This window comes from Salvelinus alpinus, chromosome 5 (assembly GCF_045679555.1).
Source record: "Salvelinus alpinus chromosome 5, SLU_Salpinus.1, whole genome shotgun sequence".
NCBI lineage: Eukaryota > Metazoa > Chordata > Actinopteri > Salmoniformes > Salmonidae > Salvelinus > Salvelinus alpinus.
This window is the reverse complement of record NC_092090.1, coordinates 75104803-75125380: the sequence shown is the minus strand read 5'-3', so window position 1 is coordinate 75125380 and position 20578 is coordinate 75104803. Positions and strand designations below refer to the sequence as shown.

The 20578-nt window shown below is 45.9% G+C and overlaps 1 protein-coding gene across 1 annotated transcript in view; it reads right to left on the bottom strand.

Moving 5' to 3' along the window:
• Window positions 1-20578, bottom strand: part of LOC139576809 (adhesion G protein-coupled receptor A2-like) — a 64642-nt gene that overhangs the window by 5990 nt on the left and 38074 nt on the right. Inside the window, exons 4-18 of the mRNA XM_071403305.1 lie at window positions 8204-8275; window positions 7125-7196; window positions 6945-7016; window positions 6466-6629; window positions 3773-3986; window positions 3398-3562; window positions 3094-3292; window positions 2747-2896; window positions 2417-2578; window positions 2129-2329; window positions 1607-1796; window positions 1256-1467; window positions 976-1103; window positions 759-882; window positions 530-678 (exon numbers count right to left, since the gene is read on the bottom strand). Of these exons, the coding sequence (XP_071259406.1) occupies window positions 530-678; window positions 759-882; window positions 976-1103; window positions 1256-1467; window positions 1607-1796; window positions 2129-2329; window positions 2417-2578; window positions 2747-2896; window positions 3094-3292; window positions 3398-3562; window positions 3773-3986; window positions 6466-6629; window positions 6945-7016; window positions 7125-7196; window positions 8204-8275 (2274 nt within the window). The remainder of the gene's footprint in view (window positions 1-529; window positions 679-758; window positions 883-975; window positions 1104-1255; window positions 1468-1606; window positions 1797-2128; window positions 2330-2416; window positions 2579-2746; window positions 2897-3093; window positions 3293-3397; window positions 3563-3772; window positions 3987-6465; window positions 6630-6944; window positions 7017-7124; window positions 7197-8203; window positions 8276-20578) is intronic.

Below are 20578 nucleotides of genomic sequence, written 5' to 3'. Positions count from 1 at the left end.
GGGCCAGGTGTCATTGGAAGGCTGACCACATGCGGCGGTGGTCGACAAAGGGGTTTGGGAAAACCAGAGAGGTCAGCAGTACAGTGCATGATCCCAGCCAGGGAGCACTAGGGCAGAACGGAACATGGGGAGGAGGGGAGTGGCGCAGTAATGAGGGGACAGTACGCCCCCTCCATCACCCAGCCCAGATTTACAATATTCTCCTCAACCTCTCTTATCCCTCGCTCGTATACTCCTCCCCTCCCCCGCTCTGGGCTCAGCTCTCTGCATCTGTCACTACCGCTCTTTTGTGCCTTATTTGTAGTCTACTGTTTTTCCCTCCAAGGTTTTCTAAAACAGAAGAGCCTTGCTTCTAAACACAATGGTGGTCTTTGATATGACACAGTTTGGGTGTCTGTTCACATGAATACAGTCATTTAAAATAGCACCCCACGATGAGCTCCCAATTCAACCATTGACCTGTTTGGCAATGACTCACAACCTTCTCATATAAAAGTCGACTCTGTCTCACCCTGATGACATCACTGACCTGAGCATAGGCCGCTGAGTAGGGGGAACATTAGACTCTCCCTCTGGCTGCCGTGGCATCCTCCAGACAGCCTCTTTGTAGAGGACTCTGGCGCTGACACCAATCCACAGCAGAGTAGACAAGGAGGAGTAGTGTAGAGCGATGCCCACCTGACACAAATCACACCGGGTCAGCCGTCACACACCACACGTAGAGAGCATAAGCTGGGTCTGAGAGGAGAGGTACTTACTGCCTGGCACACCATTGGGTAGCTGGTCAGGGTGATGCCTCCTGCGTACACAGCTGTGGTCATAGCGATGTGGAAGCAGGTATTGAGTAAGGTGTGCCAGCTCTTTCTGGATATATTTATAGAACTACAGGAGGAAAACAAAGATGAACATTAGCAGTGAAAAAAAGACAGTGGGTTATGTCAGATAATAAAGCATGCACGCGCAAACACACTGTACCTGTGGTGTAGTATGTGTATGATGATGATGGTGAAGAGGCCGAGGAGAAGGATTGCAGTACAGGTGTAAACCACAGGGTGGAGCACCCTCACTGACATGGGTGGGGAGTGGGGGAAGTCAGGAACCTCCTAGGAAAAGAAAAATATGAATGCAACGACCACACTGTGGGGCTTGGTATAAGATCCTGAGATCGTGAGAAGAGAACATTCTTCCAGTGCAGTCATCATTACATTACATCCACCATGTATATCTGAGAGTGAGTGATCCCAGGATGCCCTACCTGCAACACAGCGTAGTTGCTGAGCACAGAACAGCGCAGGGTGGAGGTGGCAGAGTCAGTGTGGGCTAGTTGGCAGCCCTCCTGGCTCCACCCACCCTGCTTCTGCAGCAGTGCCTGTAAGCTCCAGTGGGCCGCGACCGGCTCGCTGCCTGGGGTCAAGTGACGCAGGGACACCAGGATAGCCTCCGAGTGGTTCCACAGACTGCACCCGTCTGCCAAACAAAGGAGGAGATAACCATCACCAGCAATTTTTTTATTATAAAAAATTGACATGTTTTGACCCGTCTCTGTGAATGAGATGAATTGTGTAATAATAGTATAATAACTGCTCCAAACAGCCAGTTCCCTCACCCAGGCCTACGTAGACCACTGGGCTGTTGATACTGTGTCTGCGGACGTGCTCTCCAGGACCGTTAGAGTTCCCAGAGAAAGGGAAGAACCTCCCAGTACGGAACGCCACAAACTGGAGCTTACAGTCTGACGGGGCGTCCGGGGGGAACAGAGAGGCAGGAAGAACCACAGAGGCCAGGGCTACAGCATTCTAGAAGAAGGGAGGGAGGGAGATCCTTTACTTTCCTACTTTCAAATATATTTGGCCATATTATCTCAATGGAATAGGAAACAGAAAGTTCAAACACTAAATTACAAAATCTAAAACCTTAGGATTTTCTCCCTCTTTCATGTCAGCTGTTGTAAATGACTGTGCTAAATGCGGTTCCATGCCATCTCCAGTAGGTCACAAACTGAGGTGTGTTCCCTCTAATGACAACCGTATGCACTGTCTGCCATTGTACCACAGACACACAACCACAGTCCTGTTAGTGGGTGAGGTTAGGTTCAGGTCTGGGTGAGGGAGACGGAGACATTGCTCACCTTCATGGGGAAGTTGTTTAGGGAGGTGTTGTGGGTGCCAGTGGTGCAGCGGAAGCGGAGCTGCTGTTCGTGGGTGGGCTCTGCCCCCTCCATGCCCAGGTTGCCTAACAAGGTCTCCCGGCGTTGGTAGGCTGTGCAGCTCATTCCAGTGAAGTGGGCCGGACGGATAAGGTGGGCCTCCATCACAATGTTCCTGGAGATCTTTGTAGGGAAAAAACAACTTTTATTATAATTCAACCTTTAAATCAAAATTCTAGTACATAAAAACAGGCTCAACTTTGACAGTACCATGGAGAGGTCCTGGGCATGGCTGTGTAGCTGGGGCCAGGCCAGGGTCTCCAGAGAGTGGACTATGGAGCTGCAGGCTCTCTTCTCTGTCTGGGCATGGGCCAGGATCTGATCATCCACCTGCATCAGGTTACTGCCCATGTCCACCAGCATCTCTGACAGCTGACACATACATACACATGTAAAAACATGAGGATAGAGTCAGACACATACAAAAACAGGCATTCACATAAACACAGGGGGCAGAAAGAAACAAGGGAATCAAGTCAAAAGACACAACATAAAACCACAAAGACATGCATTGAGGGTATAAAGATCTCATCGCCCTACCTCTCTCAGTGGTCGGATATATTCCATGAATTTCTCCATCATCTGGGCCACGTACATCACGTCCATGGTGTCAGTGAAACCGGATGCCTCCACAGTGTAGGTACGCACCTGACGTGCCAGAGTGGCCGCATTAGAGGCATTGATGGGCATCTGGAAAGAGAGGGAGCGATAGTATAATTATTTGTTTAGTAACAAAACATAACTTATATGTTTTGTTACTTTTACACATTTACCTTTCAGGCTATTTCCATATTACTACCATAAGACATCATACTATCATACTTTGATTTTATATGTACTGGACAAAATTAATTTGGGACAGCCCAAGCACAGCCTCTGGCACTGACCAGGATGAAGGTGTGTAGGACCCGTGTGATGTCATTAGTGTAGAGACAGTTGTCATAGTCTCCCTCCTCCCAGCTCCCTGAGCGGTCACAGTAGCGTGATGCCTGCTTCTGCACCACACCACCCCCCATGGACAGGGAGGGGTAGCGCAGCTGGAGACAGAACTGGTAGGAGGTGATACCTGCCAGGGTCTTCTGCCACCTAGGAACCACACCCAGAAATAATGAGGAAGCATGTTTAATCAGACAGTCTGTTTTTATTGTGGATTTTGTTTCTGGAGGGGGGAATTATTGTTTTCTTCCTTACTTGAACTCCCCCCGGTTGTTAGTGACTCTCTCCTCCGGACAGAAGGAGGCACTGTTCTCCAGTACCACTATCTCCACACTGCGGGAAGTGTTGCCCCGCCCAGTGGCCACCACACACTCCCACTCTCCACTGGCCTCCACATGCACGTTGGACAGGATGAGCTCACTGTACCGAGGAGACAGCACATCATTCACTGCCATCACCACATACAGCACAGCACACTAAACCGCATGTCCTGTCAGCAGAAACTAAACAAACAGTGTCATATTTCACTTAAACCTTTATAATAAATAAGTGAAAATAAAACAACTGAGGATCGCAATAAAATGAAAAATGTGAGTGCTGGGAGCGGACCCCTCAGTACTGTAACGTTACCTGGTGATGAAGGTGCAGTCATGCACCACACTGGCCTCCAGACTGATGCCCTGTTCAGGGTCAGAGGTCACCAGCTGGCCGTTGTGGCGCCAGTGCATCGCAGTGATTTTGTCCACCAGGGCGGCAGTGCAGTGGAAGGGCATTCGGTCCCCCTTGAAGACCACCTGGCGCTGGGAGGGCAGGAGAGACAGGGTGTGCAGCTCCAGAGGCCCATCTGAGTGAGGAGAGTAACACAGCACAGCCAGGGGAAGGGAAGGCAGATGAGACCATAACAAATCACTCTGGTTATTTCTGCTGCTCTCTCATTACTCAACCTCAGCTTAATGCTTATGAGGAAGGCATTATGAGTCAGTTTTTTTAGGAATATTGGATGCAGACAGCCCCAGTTCATAAAGGCAGACCGCAGAGGAGTTGTCAACACAGGCACATGCACTTGGAAATACAACCCACTGAGTGGAAGAGGAAATAAACCCACTGAGTAGAAGCGGAAATAAACCCACTGAGTAGAAGTGGTAATAAACCCACTGAGTGGAAGAGGAAATAAAACCACTGAGTAGAAGAGGAAATAAACCCACTGAGTAGAAGAGGAAATACAACCCACTGAGTAGAAGAGGAAATAAACCCACTGAGTAGAAGAGCAAATACAACCCACTGAGTAGAAGAGGAAATAAACCCACTGAGTAGAAGAGGAAATAAACCCACTGAGTAGAAGAGGAAATAAACCCACTGAGTAAAAGAGGAAATAAACCCACTGAGTAAAAGAGGAAATAAACCCACTGAGTAGAAGAGGAAATAAACCCACTGAGTAGAAGAGGAAATAAACCCACTGAGTAGAAGAGGAAATAAACCCACTGAGTAGAAGAGGAAATAAACCCACTGAGTAGAAGAGTAAATAAACCCACTGAGTAGAAGAGTAAATAAAACCACGGAGTAGAAGAGGAAATAAACCCACTGAGTAGAAGAGGAAATACAACCCACTGAGTAGAAGAGGAAATACAACCCACTGAGTAGAAGAGGAAATAAACCCACTGAGTAGAAGAGGAAATAAACCCACTGAGTAGAAGAGGAAATACAACCCACTGAGTAGAAGAGGAAATAAACCCACTGAGTAGAAGAGGAAATAAACCCACTGAGTAGAAGAGAAAATAAACCCACTGAGTAGAAGAGGAAATAAACCCACTGAGTAGAAGAGGAAATAAACCCACTGAGAAGAAGAGGAAATACAACCCACTGAGTAGAAGAGGAAATAAACCCACTGAGTAGAAGAGGAAATAAACCCACTGAGTAGAAGAGGAAATAAACCCACTGAGTAGAAGAGGAAATAAACCCACTGAGTAGAAGAGGAAATACAACCCACTGAGTAGAAGAGGAAATAAACCCACTGAGTAGAAGAGGAAATACACCCACTGAGTAGAAGAGGAAATAAACCCACTGAGTAGAAGAGGAAATAAACCCATTGAGTAGAAGAGGAAATAAACCCACTGAGTAGAAGAGGAAATACAACCCACTGAGTAGAAGAGGAAATAAACCCACTGAGTAGAAGAGGAAATACACCCACTGAGTAGAAGAGGAAATAAACCCACTGAGCAGAAGAGGACATAAACCCACTGAGTAGAAGAGGAAATAAACGCACTGAGAAGAAGAGGAAATACAACCCACTGAGTAGAAGAGGAAATACAACCCACTGAGTAGAAGAGGAAATAAACCCACTGAGTAGAAGAGGAAATAAACCCACTGAGTAGAAGAGGAAATAAACCCACTGAGTAGAAGAGGAAATAAACCCACTGAGTAGAAGAGGAAATAAACCCACTGAGTAGAAGAGGAAATAAACCCACTGAGAAGAAGAGGAAATAAACCCACTGAGTAGAAGAGGAAATAAACCCACTGAGGGGAAGAGGAAATAAACCCACTGAGGGGAAGAGGAAATAAACCCACTGAGTAGAAGAGGAAATACAACCCACTGAGTAGAAGAGAAAATAAACCCACTGAGTAGAAGAGGAAATAAACCCACTGAGTAGAAGAGGAAATAAACCCACTGAGAAGAAGAGGAAATAAACCCACTGAGTAGAAGAGGAAATAAACCCACTGAGGGGAAGAGGAAATAAACCCACTGAGGGGAAGAGGAAATAAACCCACTGAGTAGAAGAGGAAATAAACCCACTGAGGGGAAGAGGAAATAAACCCACTGAGTAGAAGAGGAAATAAACCCACTGAGTGGAAGAGGAAATAAATGCACTGAGTAGAAGAGGAAATAAACCCACTGAGTGGAAGAGGAAATAAACCCACTGAGTAGAAGAGGAAATAAACCCACTGAGTAGAAGAGGAAATAAACCCACTGAGTAGAAGAGGAAATAAACCCACTGAGTAGAAGAGGAAATAAACCCACTGAGTGGAAGAGGAAAGGGAACTCGATTTCCCTGCAGGAATACTATAGACAGCAGACCATTAGAGATATCAAAACAATGGTATTTTGCTTTTCAATTGAACCGCTTTTTTAATTTAATGGTCACTCACAGCTTCTTAATTTTCACATACTGTACAACTACCTAATAGATTTGGGACATCTACAAACAATATCATGATGAGAAAATAATGACTCTGTCATTCACATACTCAAGTTTTCATACTATTTGAGGGGGGATAGTGGTGAACCACCTCATTCATATGCATTACATTTCCTGTCAGACACTCACCACAGCTCAGCTGACTTTCCCTCAGTCCACGCAGAGGCTTTCCATGGAGGCTTTTGGGATAGGCACAGACGGTCTCGTCCCCCAGCCGCGCTGTACTGGTGCGAAAGTAACCTGGCATCCAGCGCAGCCCACAGTCACATGACAGGAAGTCAGAGTTGAAGTTCCTGGTGAGAAAAAGCAGGGGTTTTTACAATACCATTCATCATGGGAGATTACACTGAGGAGCGGGTGCACTTTCCCTCTAATGGCACATGTTGCCCATCAGTTAATATCTACAGTATTCTCTGGTGGTACATTATAGGATCAACATGTCAGATGTGACAAATGGCTATCCATTGCTTGAACTAAGCCTATAGGGAGAATCATGTGATCAGATTGCCTAGATTTCTTTCATACAGCTTACTAAGTTTATACAAACATCTGTCTGGAGCAAACAGGGACAAAGGTGATGACTGTTACAAGCAGAGAACTGTACTCACACTAGCTTAAGAGAGGGGAGCTCCTGAAAGACCCCAGAGTCCAAGGTAGATAAGATGTTTCCAGAGAGGTTCCTAACAGCAGAAAACAGACAGATGCTCAATCACAATCACTGTACTAGGTACAGTACCCACAATACTACACTAGGATGTGTTCAATGAATAGTAATTTAGCCTGTTTACAGTTTGGCGAGGTTGGTGAGTCCCTGGAACATGTCTGGAGTCAAGCAGCCAATGCGGTTGTTGGACAGGTCACTAGGAGAGATAACACAGAGAGTGAGGGCACAGCGGTGAATCATGGTAATTTCTTAAGCTTATAGGTTTATCAAGATAGTTTAGAAAGTACAGATTGGGCTATCTTGATACTGCATGTTGTTTTTGTGATTTCATTGGGAAAGACTGCCTTCTCCAGCACATTGGCCAATAGACTTTCGCTTCTTATTTTTATTTGTTTACAATAACAAAGTATTATCCAAAGAGGCTTTCTTGGTCTGTAGGCCTATCTTTCACAATTTCCATTCATACAGCTAGCCAGAGTGTAACACAGCAGGATTTGCAACACTAATGACTTGTGAATGTTCCTTATCGATAGACCATGAAGCTTCCTGTAAAGCCTTATCACCAAAGACGGAGCAAAAGCACTCTGTAGCCCCTGCATGCTGTGTCTGCATGGTATAAGGACAGTGTCAGAGAGGGCCTTGTTCCACTGTCTCCCTGACACAACCCAGCCGAGAGCGTGTGTTTATCTCTCCCTGTTTGTTTTGAAAAGCCCCAGACCTTGCAGGGAAAACACAAGCAGTACAGGGAGGGGAAAAGAGTCATGCGGAGCAGGGCAGAGTACCGGAGCCGACCGCGACGTAACCAGACCTCACGGTCCAAACACACAATGAGTGAGCAACAAGCGGTCGCAAACTGCTGCCCTGTCACATCCAATGATGTGTGAGGAGCCTCTGCGCGGTCCTGAGGTTTCCATGGCGGCAGAGCAGGGCACCAGACATGTCATCCCAGGCCCCACAGAGATTAGCACAGACCAGCATATACACTGAACACAGTTATCCACAACATATAGCTGAGCCAGCCAGGCTTTTATGATGACACTAAAACTGAAAAGATATGGTATGGTATGACCTGTATCATAAAAGGTTATGACTATGTGTGCTGCTTACAATTTTTTTTTGAAAACTGTGGCAACTAAAACCGTTTTTTATGCAATATCACTGTTTACAACGCACATAATGAAAACAGAGCCGATAAACACTTACAGCTTCCGAAGATCAGATAAACTTTGGAAGGCTCCAGGCATGATGGTGCTGATGAGGTTGCTCCTAAGGTCTCTGAGGGGAGAGAGAAATATATATTTTACACAAGACATTAGACTGCATGGCTACATGGCAATGAAACAGACATTTGACATTAGACAAAATGGCAATGAGGAGACCTAGGGCCTTGCACAGAATTAGTTGAAACATTGGCCCATAACATCCCCAAACTAAGGCTACAGGTAGGGCAATCACCAGGGGTTCATTAGAAATTGTTAGTAAATATGAACGGTGAATAGCTGGACACAATATTCAGCCTGGATCCCCAATACAGTGGTTTCTTTAAAATGACTGGGAGTGGATACCTATGTCCCAAACATGACCCCGCCAGTCAGACACAGAAGGATATATCTGCATTCAGATGGTTTGGAAATCTTACCCCAACAGCCACCTGGGCTTGGGTCAAGCAAGGATGCAAAAACTTCACCAAAGAAAACATAGCAGGAATCGAATAGTTTGAAAGCAACTCTTCCCCCGATAAAGTTACTCTGGCTATTGCCAAACCATAAATATTGATTTCTTTGACTGGCTTTGAAGATCTAATTTCATACTACCCACCACATTTCACCCCACACTCTTCCCGTGCCTTGCCCAGCCATGCCCATGTGTTAAACCACTCAGCCACATGCCCTTCTCCGTCCGTAGTCAGAACTGCCGGAGAATTAACCTCTGAAACTCAGGGAGGCTCTTTATTGGTCAGGTGGGAATAGCAATGTTGGAGAAGGTCATCAGACAAAGGGTTGCAGGCAGGACAAGGCTGATGTGTGGAGGCAATGTGATCTGTGTTCCTACAGCATGAAAAACGGTTGCTCCCAAAGGAACAGTCACAGAGGAGGATTTCCTTACAGAAGCTCCCAGACATCAACCCCCCCCTCCCCCCATTCCAATCCTTCCCAGCATGCCATTGTGGTAGCCAGAACCTTCAGGGTCTTTCTGTTCCACTATCTCACAATGCATTATCTCAGATCTATTTTCCTAACCACACCGCCTCACACCATTTAATAAAATGAGAGCCACCTCAAACCTCAGACATCTCCTCTCCCACTCTTGTCCTCCGTCCAAGAGATGAGCTATTTTGACCAAATCAGGGGAGATTAATTCTGAGAATGGGTTCCAGTAAATATGAGAGAGAGTGAGAGAGAGAGAGCGATAGAGAGAGAGCGATAGAGAGAAAGAAAGAGAGAGAGAGAGAGAGAGAGAGAGAGAGAGAGAGAGAGAGAGAGAGAGAGAGAGAGAGAGAGAGAGAGAGAGAGAGAGAGAGAGATAGAGAGAGAGAGAGAGAGAGAGAGAGAGAGAGAGAGAGAGAGAGAGAGAGAGAGAGAGAGAGAGAGAGAGAGAGAGAGAGAGAGCGATAGAGAGAGAGAGAGAGAGAGAGAGAGAGAGAGAGAGAGAGAGAGAGAGAGAGAGAGAGAGAGAGAGAGAGAGAGAGAGAGAGAGAGAGAGAGAGAGAGAGAGAGAGAGAGAGAGAGAGAGAGAGAGAGAGAGAGAGAGAGAGAGAGAGAGAGAGAGAGAGAGAGAGAGAGAGAGAGAGAGAGAGAGAGAGATGATGTATGGCTAGAACAAAGTGAGATACAGGCAGGGGTTTCATTGGTCAGGATCTGTTTTGGTCATTACTCATATCAGAATGATCTAAGCCAGCACATAATGATGGACCTGGTCTCGTGTAGTGTTGTTCTGGCTGTGACTGAGTGGACCAGAGACAGATGTGTCTATCTGAAAGGAGTAAGACAGACAGCCTTAGACAGAGCAGACCAGATCTTTCAGCACAGTATGCCAGCCCACTGATGCAACAACTTCACTGCTTTTTACAGATGTGGAATTTTCCCCTGACAAAAGCGCTCACAGAACTATGTTAACTTCCCATATCTGTTTGGCATGTGCTTCAACGCTGACCTACAAACAGTAGTCAGCATGTGTGGAGAGAGAGAGAGGGCAAGACATCCCTTGCATTGAGAAAACATCTGAGTGTATGAGAGTGCAAATTACAACGTGTTGGTCTGTGTTGTGTGTGTGTGTGTGTGTGTGTGTGTGTGTGTGTGTGTGTGTGTGTGTGTGTGTGTGTGTGTGTGTGTGTGTGTGTGTGTGTGTGTGTGTGTGTGTGTGTGTGTGTGTGTGTGTGTGTGTGTGTGTGTGTGTGTGTGTGTGTGTGTGTGCGTGTGTGCGTGCGTGTGTGTGAGAGAGAAAGAGAGAGAGAGTCAGAAGCCTAGCTGGAGCTCTTAACCAGGGCGGGGAGAACAATGATAATGTTTCCGGCCTGGCGTGTCCCGGGTCTCATTAACACCGTGATGAAAGACGGGGCACTGCCCACAACTTCCTCCCTTATGGTGACTACTGTGTCTCAGACACACACTTACTGTACCACACACACACACATTGTGCCATAGAGACATATTAGCTCTGTGCTACATACTGCACAACAGACACACTACCGTGCTAAAGACACACACTCTTTACCACACAGACACACACTCTGTACCACACAGACACACACTCTGTACCACACAGACACACACTCTGTACCACACAGACACACACTCTGTACCACACAGACACACACTCTGTACCACACAGACACACACTCTGTACCACATAGACACACACTCTGTACCACACAGACACACACTCTGTACCACACAGACACACACTCTGTACCACACAGACACACACTCTGTACCACACGGACACACACTCTGTACCACACAGACACACACTCTGTACCACATAGACACACACTCTGTACCACACAGACACACACTCTGTACCACACAGACACACACTCTGTACCACATAGACACACACTCTGTACCACACAGACACACACTCTGTACCACACAGACACACACTCTGTACCACACAGACACACACTCTGTACCACATAGACACACACTCTGTACCACACAGACACACACTCTGTACCACACAGACACACACTCTGTACCACACAGACACACACTCTGTACCACACAGACACACACTCTGTACCACATAGACACACAGGCAGTCAAGTACTTGGGTCCTCTTAAAGAAAAACGCCAGTAATCAAGTTTTCAAGATATATAATTTTCGGCCTCCCGGGTGGCGCAGTGGTCTAGGGCACTGCATCGCAGTGCTATGCTGCGCCACCAGAGTCTGGGTTCGCGCCCAGGCTCTGTCGCAGCCGGCCGCGACCGGGAGGTCCGTGGGGCGACGCACAATTGGCTTAGCGTCGTCCGGGTTAGGGAGGGTTTGGCCGGTAGGGATATCCTTGTCTCATCGCGCTCCAGCGACTCCTGTGGCGGGCCGGGCGCAGTGCGCGCTAACTGAGGGGGGCGGGTGCACGGTGTTTCCTCCGACACATTGGTGCGGCTGGCTTCCGGGTTGGAGGCGCGCTGTGTTAAGAAGCAGTGCGGCTGGTTGGGTTGTGCTTCGGAGGACGCATGACTTTCGACCTTCGTCTCTCCCGAGCCCGTACGGGAGTTGTAGCGATGAGACAAGATAGTAATTACTAGCGATTGGATACCACGAAAAATTGGGGAGAAAAGGGGATAAAATTAAAAAAAAAAAAAAAAAAAAAAAAAAAAAGATATATCATTTTCAAAATACGATATGATGCATTTATATGATGCATTTAAAACGCAGCATCATATGATGCAAAATGCATCATCGCGTATTTATGTATTTTGAAAGTTATATGTCTTGAAAACTTGATTACTGACATGCAAAACATTTTGGGACTATATTAACAATGGACTAATGAAACAAATACCAACAGATAGTTTTGGGGTGGAGTTTTCCTTTAAGCCTCAGCACTCAGCATTCTCAGCACTCTCAGAAGATGAATCTGATGCCCAATATGTCAACAAATGTCTTGAGATAAAATCAAGTTCCATATGCACCCACATATCTGTACTCTCCACAATCTGCCCTTTCATTCACATCTCCAGAAGGGGCAGAGCAATGTGTGCTTTAGGCCTATGAATATCAACAGTTGGGCACTCCGATACACTCTCTTATCACTGAGCTGGGGAATGTGGAGGAGAGCACCAGAGTCAACAGAGCCAGCAGCCCCAGCCCCATGCAGCCCCATGCAGGCCACACACCCAGGCAATGACTCCCCTCTGCCCTCTGAGGCAGCACTCTCCCAGGCTACGACTTCACAACTCACTGGCCCTCACACTGATGACAGCAGCTGTCAACAGAGAAGAGGAGCAGCATACACAATGTCTGAAGGAATTTCAAATGCATATCCTCAAGGTACTGTATTTCACCTTGAAACATAATGGCATGGAATTGCAGCCTTAGGTCCTCTATTAATCTGACATTTGATGGTGGGTATGTTCTTATCATTGGCATCTCAACAACAAAACCAATAAATTCTGTAGTAAATTCCCTCCCTTATATTGACTCTTCTCCACTCTCTCCCACTCCCACTTATCATCCCTTATAGTTGCAGCACAAACATATTAGAAATTAATGGAAAATCTAACTTCTGATGTGATATTCACAAGCCTCACTTCTAAATGACGTATGGCAGTAGTACCTTGGCCAGACAGAATCAACATGTTTTTTTACTGTTCAAAATAAATAACTGGTCCTCAAATTGATTTGTAACCAACATCCCTCTGAGCCCAGTGCTTTATCCCCTGCACCACGTGGCCCATATGATTGGGCCCTGATAGCATCCAACCCACTGCCAGTCTAAAAAGAGCCATTGTGTTCTTCAGCTGGGCCTGACACCAGGATCTGCCATTAAAGACTATATTTTTTTCTCCAAGTCTTCTCCCGATCAATGGGGCACATCTATTGCTGCTCTGAAGAGTCATTCCTGTCTGGGACGGGACGGGGCACAAGCACCTGGGGCCCAGGCAGGAAAGGAGAGGAGGGGAGATGAGAGGAGGAGAGAGGAGCGACGTGCTCGCAGGGCAGAAAGAGGGTTATAATTAAGACGACTGCTGTATAGCGCTCCAGACTGTTGAGTGCTCCATTATCAGGCCCACAGTGGCAGGGGATGGAGTGCTCCATTATCAGGCACACAGTGGCAGGGGAGGGAGTTCTCCATTATCAGGCACACAGTGGCAGGGGAGGGAGTTCTCCATTATCAGGCACACAGTGGCAGGGGAGGGAGTTCTCCATTATCAGGCCCACAGTGGCAGGGGATGGAGTGCTCCATTATCAGGCCCACAGTGGCAGGGGAGGGAGTGCTCCATTGACATTGTTCAGACCATAGCCCTGGGGAATGCTGTGAGAAGGACTGAAGCCAGGGAACGGCCACTTATTATCGCCAGACTGGAATCAAGAATTTCCTGTTTCACTCGATTAGGGACAGGTTTTTTATAAGTAGAGAGAAAGGACATTCCATTTCCCATGTTCTATACTGTACCTAGCTGCGATGCACAACACAGTTCACACAATCAAAAACCACGGTATGAAACAAGCGTTTGTTTGGGTGTGCGGAGTGAGACAGAGAGAAAAAAGAGAAATGGACTGAATGGTTAACTGGCACCAGAGGTCAGTGGAGACCATTTTTGTGCCGCGTGTCATTTCCTGTCTCATGGTGTCTCCAGAACAGAGGCCCTTGCTCGTTTATTTTTACAGTTTCTCTTTTTTTTTACGAGCTGCTTTTCCCCTGTAGGGAGGGGCAGGTGGGGATGTGGGGTTGAGGGGTTGAGGGGTTCGGCATTGAGTAGAATCGGCCCCCTATACCCCCCCACTCCTCAACACACTTGCTCACAATGGGGGCTCTGTAACACAGCCCCCAAAACCTACTGCTGCCTTCCCCCCAAAACAGGAAACCAGGATCTGCCGAGGTCTTGTTTTTCTACTAATTTCCTGCTTTCCTGCCCCTTCCACAGATTATTTTCTTTAAAAAAAATTCTGGTTCCCCTCAGATTGGATCTCTAATCTACGTCAGCTCGTGTGCATCTGGAAACCACTTGCTTTAGCCCTGTCGGTTGATTCTCCATTCCAGAGCTACAGTTATTAACCACTGCATGCAGCCTATTCTTTCATAGCAATAATGAGCAATAATGACCTAATAATAATGATAAATTAGAAACTAGCCAATCATTACTCTGGAAAATTCAATCAAAAGAGGCCACACTGTCACGTTCTGACCTTAGTTTTGTTGTTATGTCTTTGTTTTAGTATGTCAGGGCGTGAGTTGGGTGGGTAGTCTATGTTCCTTTTTCTATGTTATTCTGTTTCTATGTGTTTGGCCTAATATGGTTCTCAATCAGAGGCAGGTGTCAGTCGTTGTCTCTGATTGGGAGCCATATTTAGGTAGTTGTGTCATTGTGTGTTGTGGGTGATTGTTCCTGTGTCTGTGTTTTTCCACACGGGACTGTTTCGTTTTCGTTCGTTCACTTTGTTGTTTTTGTTTCAGTGTTCTATTTCTTTATTAAAATATGGACACTTACCACGCTGCGCATTGGTCCTCCGATCCTTCCTACTACTCCTCCTCAGAAGAGGAGGAAGACGAGCGTTACACACACACACAACCCTCAGTTAGAAATACCATTAAAAAACATCCAGGTGATTTAAAATCCTCATGGTAAATAGTGCTTCACCTGAAGGTACATATGGGCACATTTGATGTTGGGTGCAACTAAGAAGGAGCCTCTTCCAACACTGGGTAATTTCAACCATGTCATGCCACAGAGCTCTAGAGTGAACTGTCCTGAAGGAAAATGGCCACAGCTCTGGCCAAGACTGGCACTAATTTAAACTGTGGTACCAACTGCACGCTAGTTGGGGAAAGGATGAAAGGACTGAAATAGTCATGTTATACTTTTATTTGAAGTGTAACATTTCCTAGGTTGATTATATGTTTCCACAGTCTGCTGCTAGGGGTACTGGAGATGATTCTGCCAAGGAAAACTCTGGAACCATGGACTTACTGTCTCCAACTCTGAGTTCTGGAAGGAACAGGGCTAGATGACAAAAAGGAGGTGATGCCCACTTTGGCTGTTTTCTTGATTGCAATTAGTATGCATGAGGTCCTGGTAGCAACACTGTTATACACAACTTCAACCAGGAAAGACTCAGGAATTGACCACAATTCACTTTACGTCACCAATGTAGAGCCCATTCATGTTTAATGCAAGGGTGATTTAATTTGCTGTTTGTTCATGAACAACTGTCCCTCTGTGTAGAACTATCATAACAGTATGGAGATATTCGTCCTAAAAACCAGCCAGCTCATATTCTATAGTTTTCAACAGTAAATGATCAGAAGCCCCCCCCCCCCCCTAAAAAAAAGATAATGAAAGTGTAGTAAATCCATAAATGTATTTAAAAAGCAGACAAAAACAAAGCCAGCAATAGGCCACCTCCTCTATCTCTCTTCCAATGAGCTTGCATACAGTAGTTTGGAAATACTCCATTCAGGGTTGGGAGTGGGCCAACTCTACCAGCGAACTGGCAAACAATGCTGTTCATACAAAATATCAATGAAAAGGAGGGCAATCATGGGCGATGTGTGAATATGCATCCAGTGGGCGGACTACAGCGAATAGAGGAGTAGTGAGAGAAAGGGGGGGTGGGACCGTCCGGTAGATGCAAAGAGGAAAGCAGAAAAGGAGTGAGAATGGAAGTGGGGGGAAGGGAACAGGGAGAAACCTCAAGAACTTGTGAAGGAAAAAGCCATTGAAATCATGTCAGGTTTGCTGCATGTGCATTCAAGAACCACTGGTATATAAGGAATTCTGTTTAGTAATGAGCTTATGAGAGGGCTTGCTCGCCATTTCAATAAACGCCTAGAGCCACGATTAGGTTAAGCTTGCAATACAAACACTCCCCGTTCCTTCAGTTTATCTCCCAGACACATCTGGAGTCTATCAACTCCAACAGCCCCCCCCCTTCTGTTTCCACTCTCTAGCACGCTTAACCCCTTCCTTACTCAACCCCTCATGTCACACACACTCATTAAGTGACCGTTGCCTCACAGGGGCCATTCAAAACCGTATGGAGGAGAAAGTACAACACAAACGCTCATTTGTTTGGATAGTGCGAAATGAGAGTCCCATGTCCAGCCGTCTCTAGCTGCTCCAGCCAGGAGTTCAGGTTGTTTTGGGGAGGACAGATTAAATTAGAGCGTTCCTGCAGCCTGGATATGGACTCTGCTCTGTTGTGTCCAGAGGGGTTTAGAGGGCAGGGCTCCTGGCCACGGCCACAGCCACCACTGGATTTACATAGCAAAGCAGAGCCCACCTCTGCACTGCTCCCACTCATCAAGGTCATTTGCTTAGCCTCTGTGGAAATAATGCTCACCTCCCCCACTAAAGAAAACAACTTTATATACTGAACAAAAATATAAATACAACATGAAACAATTTCTAAGATTTTACTGAGTTACAGTTCATATAAGGAAATCAGTCAATTGAAATAAATTCTTTAGGCCCTAATCTATGGATATCACATTACTGGGAATAGATACACGCATCTGTTGGTCACAGATTCCTTAAAAAAAGGTAGGGGCGTGGATCAGAAAAGCAGTCAGTATCTGGTGTGACCACCATTTGCCTCATGCAGCGTGACACATCTCCTTCGCATAGAGTTGATCAGGCTGTTGATTGTGACCTGTGGAATGTTATCCCACTACTCTTCAATGGCTGTGCGAAGTTTATGGATATAACCGGGAATTGGAACACGCTGTCGTACACGTTGATCCAGAGCATCCCAAACATAGTCAATGTCTGGTGAGTATGCAGGCCATGGAAGAACTGGGACATTTTCAGCTTCCATGAATTGTGTACAGATCCTTGCGACATGGGGTTGTGCATTACCATGCTGAAGCATGACCTGATGGAGGCGGATGAATGGCACAATAATGGGCCTCAGGACCTCGTCACGGTATACAGTGGGGCAAAAAAGTATTTAGTCAGCCACCAATTGTGCAAGTTCTCCCACTTAAAAAGATGAGAGAGGCCTGTAATTTTCATCATAGGTCCACACTTCAACTATGACAGACAAAATGAGAAAAAGAAATCCAGAAAATCACATTGTAGGATTTTTAATGAATTTATTTGCAAATTATGGTGGAAAATAAGTATTTGGTCAATAACAAAAGTTTATCTCAATACTTTGTTATATACCCTTTGTTGGCAATGACAGAGGTCAAACGTTTTCTGTAAGTCTTCACAAGGTTTTCACACACTGTTGCTGGTATTTTGGCCCATTCCTCCATGCAGATCTCCTCTAGAGCAGTGATGTTTTGGGGCTGTTGCTGGGCAACACGGACTTTCAACTCCCTCCAAAGATTTTCTATGGGGTTGAGATCTGGAGACTGGCTAGGCCACTCCAGGACCTTGAAATGCTTCTTACGAAGCCACTCCTTCGTTGCCCGGGTGGTGTGTTTGGGATCAATGTCATGCTGAAAGACCCAGCCACGTTTCATCTTCAATGCCCTTGCTGATGGAAGGAGGTTTCACTCAAAATCTCACGATACATGGCCCCATTCATTCTTTCCTTTACACGGATCAGTCGTCCTGGTCCCTTTGCAGAAAAACAGCCCCAAAGCATGATGTTTCCACCCCCATGCTTCACAGTAGGTATGGTGTTCTTTGGATGCAACTCAGCATTCTTTGTCCTCCAAACTTTGAGTTTTTACCAAAAAGTTATATTTTGGTTTCATCTGACCATATGACATTCTCCCAATCTTCTTCTGGATCATCCAAATGCTCTCTAGCAAACTTCAGACGGGCCTGGACATGTACTGGCTTAAGCAGGGGGACACGTCTGGCAATGCAGGATTTGAGTCCCTGGCGGCGCAGTGTGTTACTGATGTTAGGCTTTATTACTTTGGTCCCAGCTCTCTACAGGTCATTCACTAGGTCCCCCCGTGTGGTTCTGGGATTTTTGCTCACCGTTCTTGTGATCATTTTGACCCCACGGGGTGAGATCTTGCGTGGAGCCCCAGATCGAGGGAGATTATCAGTGGTCTTGTATGTCTTCCATATCCTAATAATTGCTCCCACAGTTGATTTCTTCAAACCAAGCTGCTTACCTATTGCAGATTCAGTCTTCCCAGCCTGGTGCAGGTCTACAATTTTGTTTCTGGTGTCCTTTGACAGCTCTTTGGTCTTGGCCATAGTGGAGTTTGGAGTGTGACTGTTTGAGGTTGTGGACAGGTGTCTTTTATACTGATAACAAGTTCAAACAGGTGCCATTAATACAGGTAACGAGTGGAGGACAGAGGAGCCTCTTAAAGAAGAAGTTACAGGTCTGTGAGAGCCAGAAATCTTGCTTGTTTGTAGGTGACCAAAGACTTATTTTCCACCATAATTTGCAAATGAATTCATAAAAATCCTACAATGTGATTTTCTGGATTTTTTTTTCTCATTTTGTCTGTCATAGTTGAAGTGTACCTATGATGAAAATTACAGGCCTCTCTCATCTTTTTAAGTGGGAGAACTTGCACAATTGGTGGCTGACTAAATACTTTTTTGCCCCACTGTATCTGTGTATTCAAATTGCCATCGATAAAATGCAGTTGTGTTTGTTGTCCATAGCTTATGCCTGCCCATACCATAACCCCACTGCCACCATGGGGCACTCTGTTCACAACGTTGACATTAGCAAATCACTCACCCACACAACGCCATACACATGGTCTGTGGTTGTGAGGCCGGTTGGGATTACTGCCAAAACTCTCTAAAACAATATTGGAGGTGGCTTATGGTAGAGAAATGAACATTCAATATCTGGCAACAGCTCTGGTGGACATTCTTGCCAATTACATGCTCCATCAAAACTTGAGACATCTGTGGCATTGTGTTGTGTAACATAACTGCACATTTTAGAGTGGCCTTTTATTGTCCCCAGGACAAGGTGCACCTGAGTAATGATCACGCTGTTTATTCAGCTTCTTGATATACCACACCTGTCAGGTGGATGGATTGTCTTGGCAAAGGAGAAATGCTTACTAACAAGGATGTAAACACATTTGTGCACAACATTTGAGGGAAATAACCTTTTTGTGCATCAGGAACATTTCTGGGATCTTTTATTTCAGCTTATGAAACATGGGACAAACACTTAACATGTTGGGTTTATATTGTTGTTCAGTATATAAGGGAAACCGCTGGTGCACTCACTCTCTTTCACCAACAGCCTTCATACTATCTTTAGCCATCTCGTCTCCTCCCCTGCATCGTATGGTAAAATTGTTTAAGTTGGCCTAGTTCCTAACCCTAACTTCTCAGAATGGCAGAGACGATTTCAAGGTCTGTTTCAGCAGGGCTCAAGCACTGCTTGAGAAGTTCCTGCCTCTACTTTACATAACTGATGTTATCGGGGTAAATATGAATGAATAGGACACAGTATTTCAGAGACACAGTAGACTTATTTCAATGTTATCAAGGACTTTAACCCTCTGACCAAACTCTCCCTCTCCACATCTGCAAATTCCCATGCCTTTCTTGACTTATGATGACCAGGAGTTTCAATGCAAAAGTCCCCTCATTCTTAGCCTTCTATATACATCACAAACAGTGTGTATTTCCTGTTCTTAGCTGAAGTTGCTTTAACTATGCAGGAAGTGAAGGGAAAAGGAGGCAAAACAGGCCTACTGCAAACCAAACATGTCTTACACACAAACCATCCATATATTTATATGTACATATTCTTATTCATTCCTTTACACTTGTTGTGTATAAGGTAGTTGTTGTGAAATTGTTAGATTACTTGATTGTTAGATGACCATTACTTGGTCATTAGATATTACTGCACGGTCGGAACTAGAAGCACAAGCATTTCGCTACACTCGCATTTACATCTGCTAACCATGTGTATGTGACCAATAACATTAGATTTGATTTGATTTGAACCATGGTTAGAATAGCTATAAATGGCTATGAAGGAAATGTATAGGTTCCGGAAGAATCACGTCCAAAAGTGAGTTTTTTTGGACATCTTTCAAGTGTGTGAACTGGCCCCATCCTGCTTGGCAGACCCAATCCCATGCAGCTAACTTAGCTCTTCCTTACCTATCCACCACAGTGCTCCTGCTCCTTCACCTATCCACTCTATCTCCCTCTGTTCTCCCTCTCCACTTCTGTGCTCCATCTCTCCCTGTAGGGTGAGCAGCCTGGTAATGAGGGACCCTTATGCCCTGGCTGTCCTGTGTCCCATGGTGCAGTGGGGCCCGGTTGGACAGGAGCCAGACCCCCTCTCTGCTCATTATTCTCATTACCTCGCCTCAAATCAGTGCAGGACAGGCCACTGGGATCTGTCCACAACTCATAAAGGTCCCTGCTCGTTAGTGGACCAGCCTTGTTAGGGCCTGCGTCAGCTCCCATTAGAGAGGGTGTGCTGCGAGGAGGTGGAGGTACCAGGAAAGGT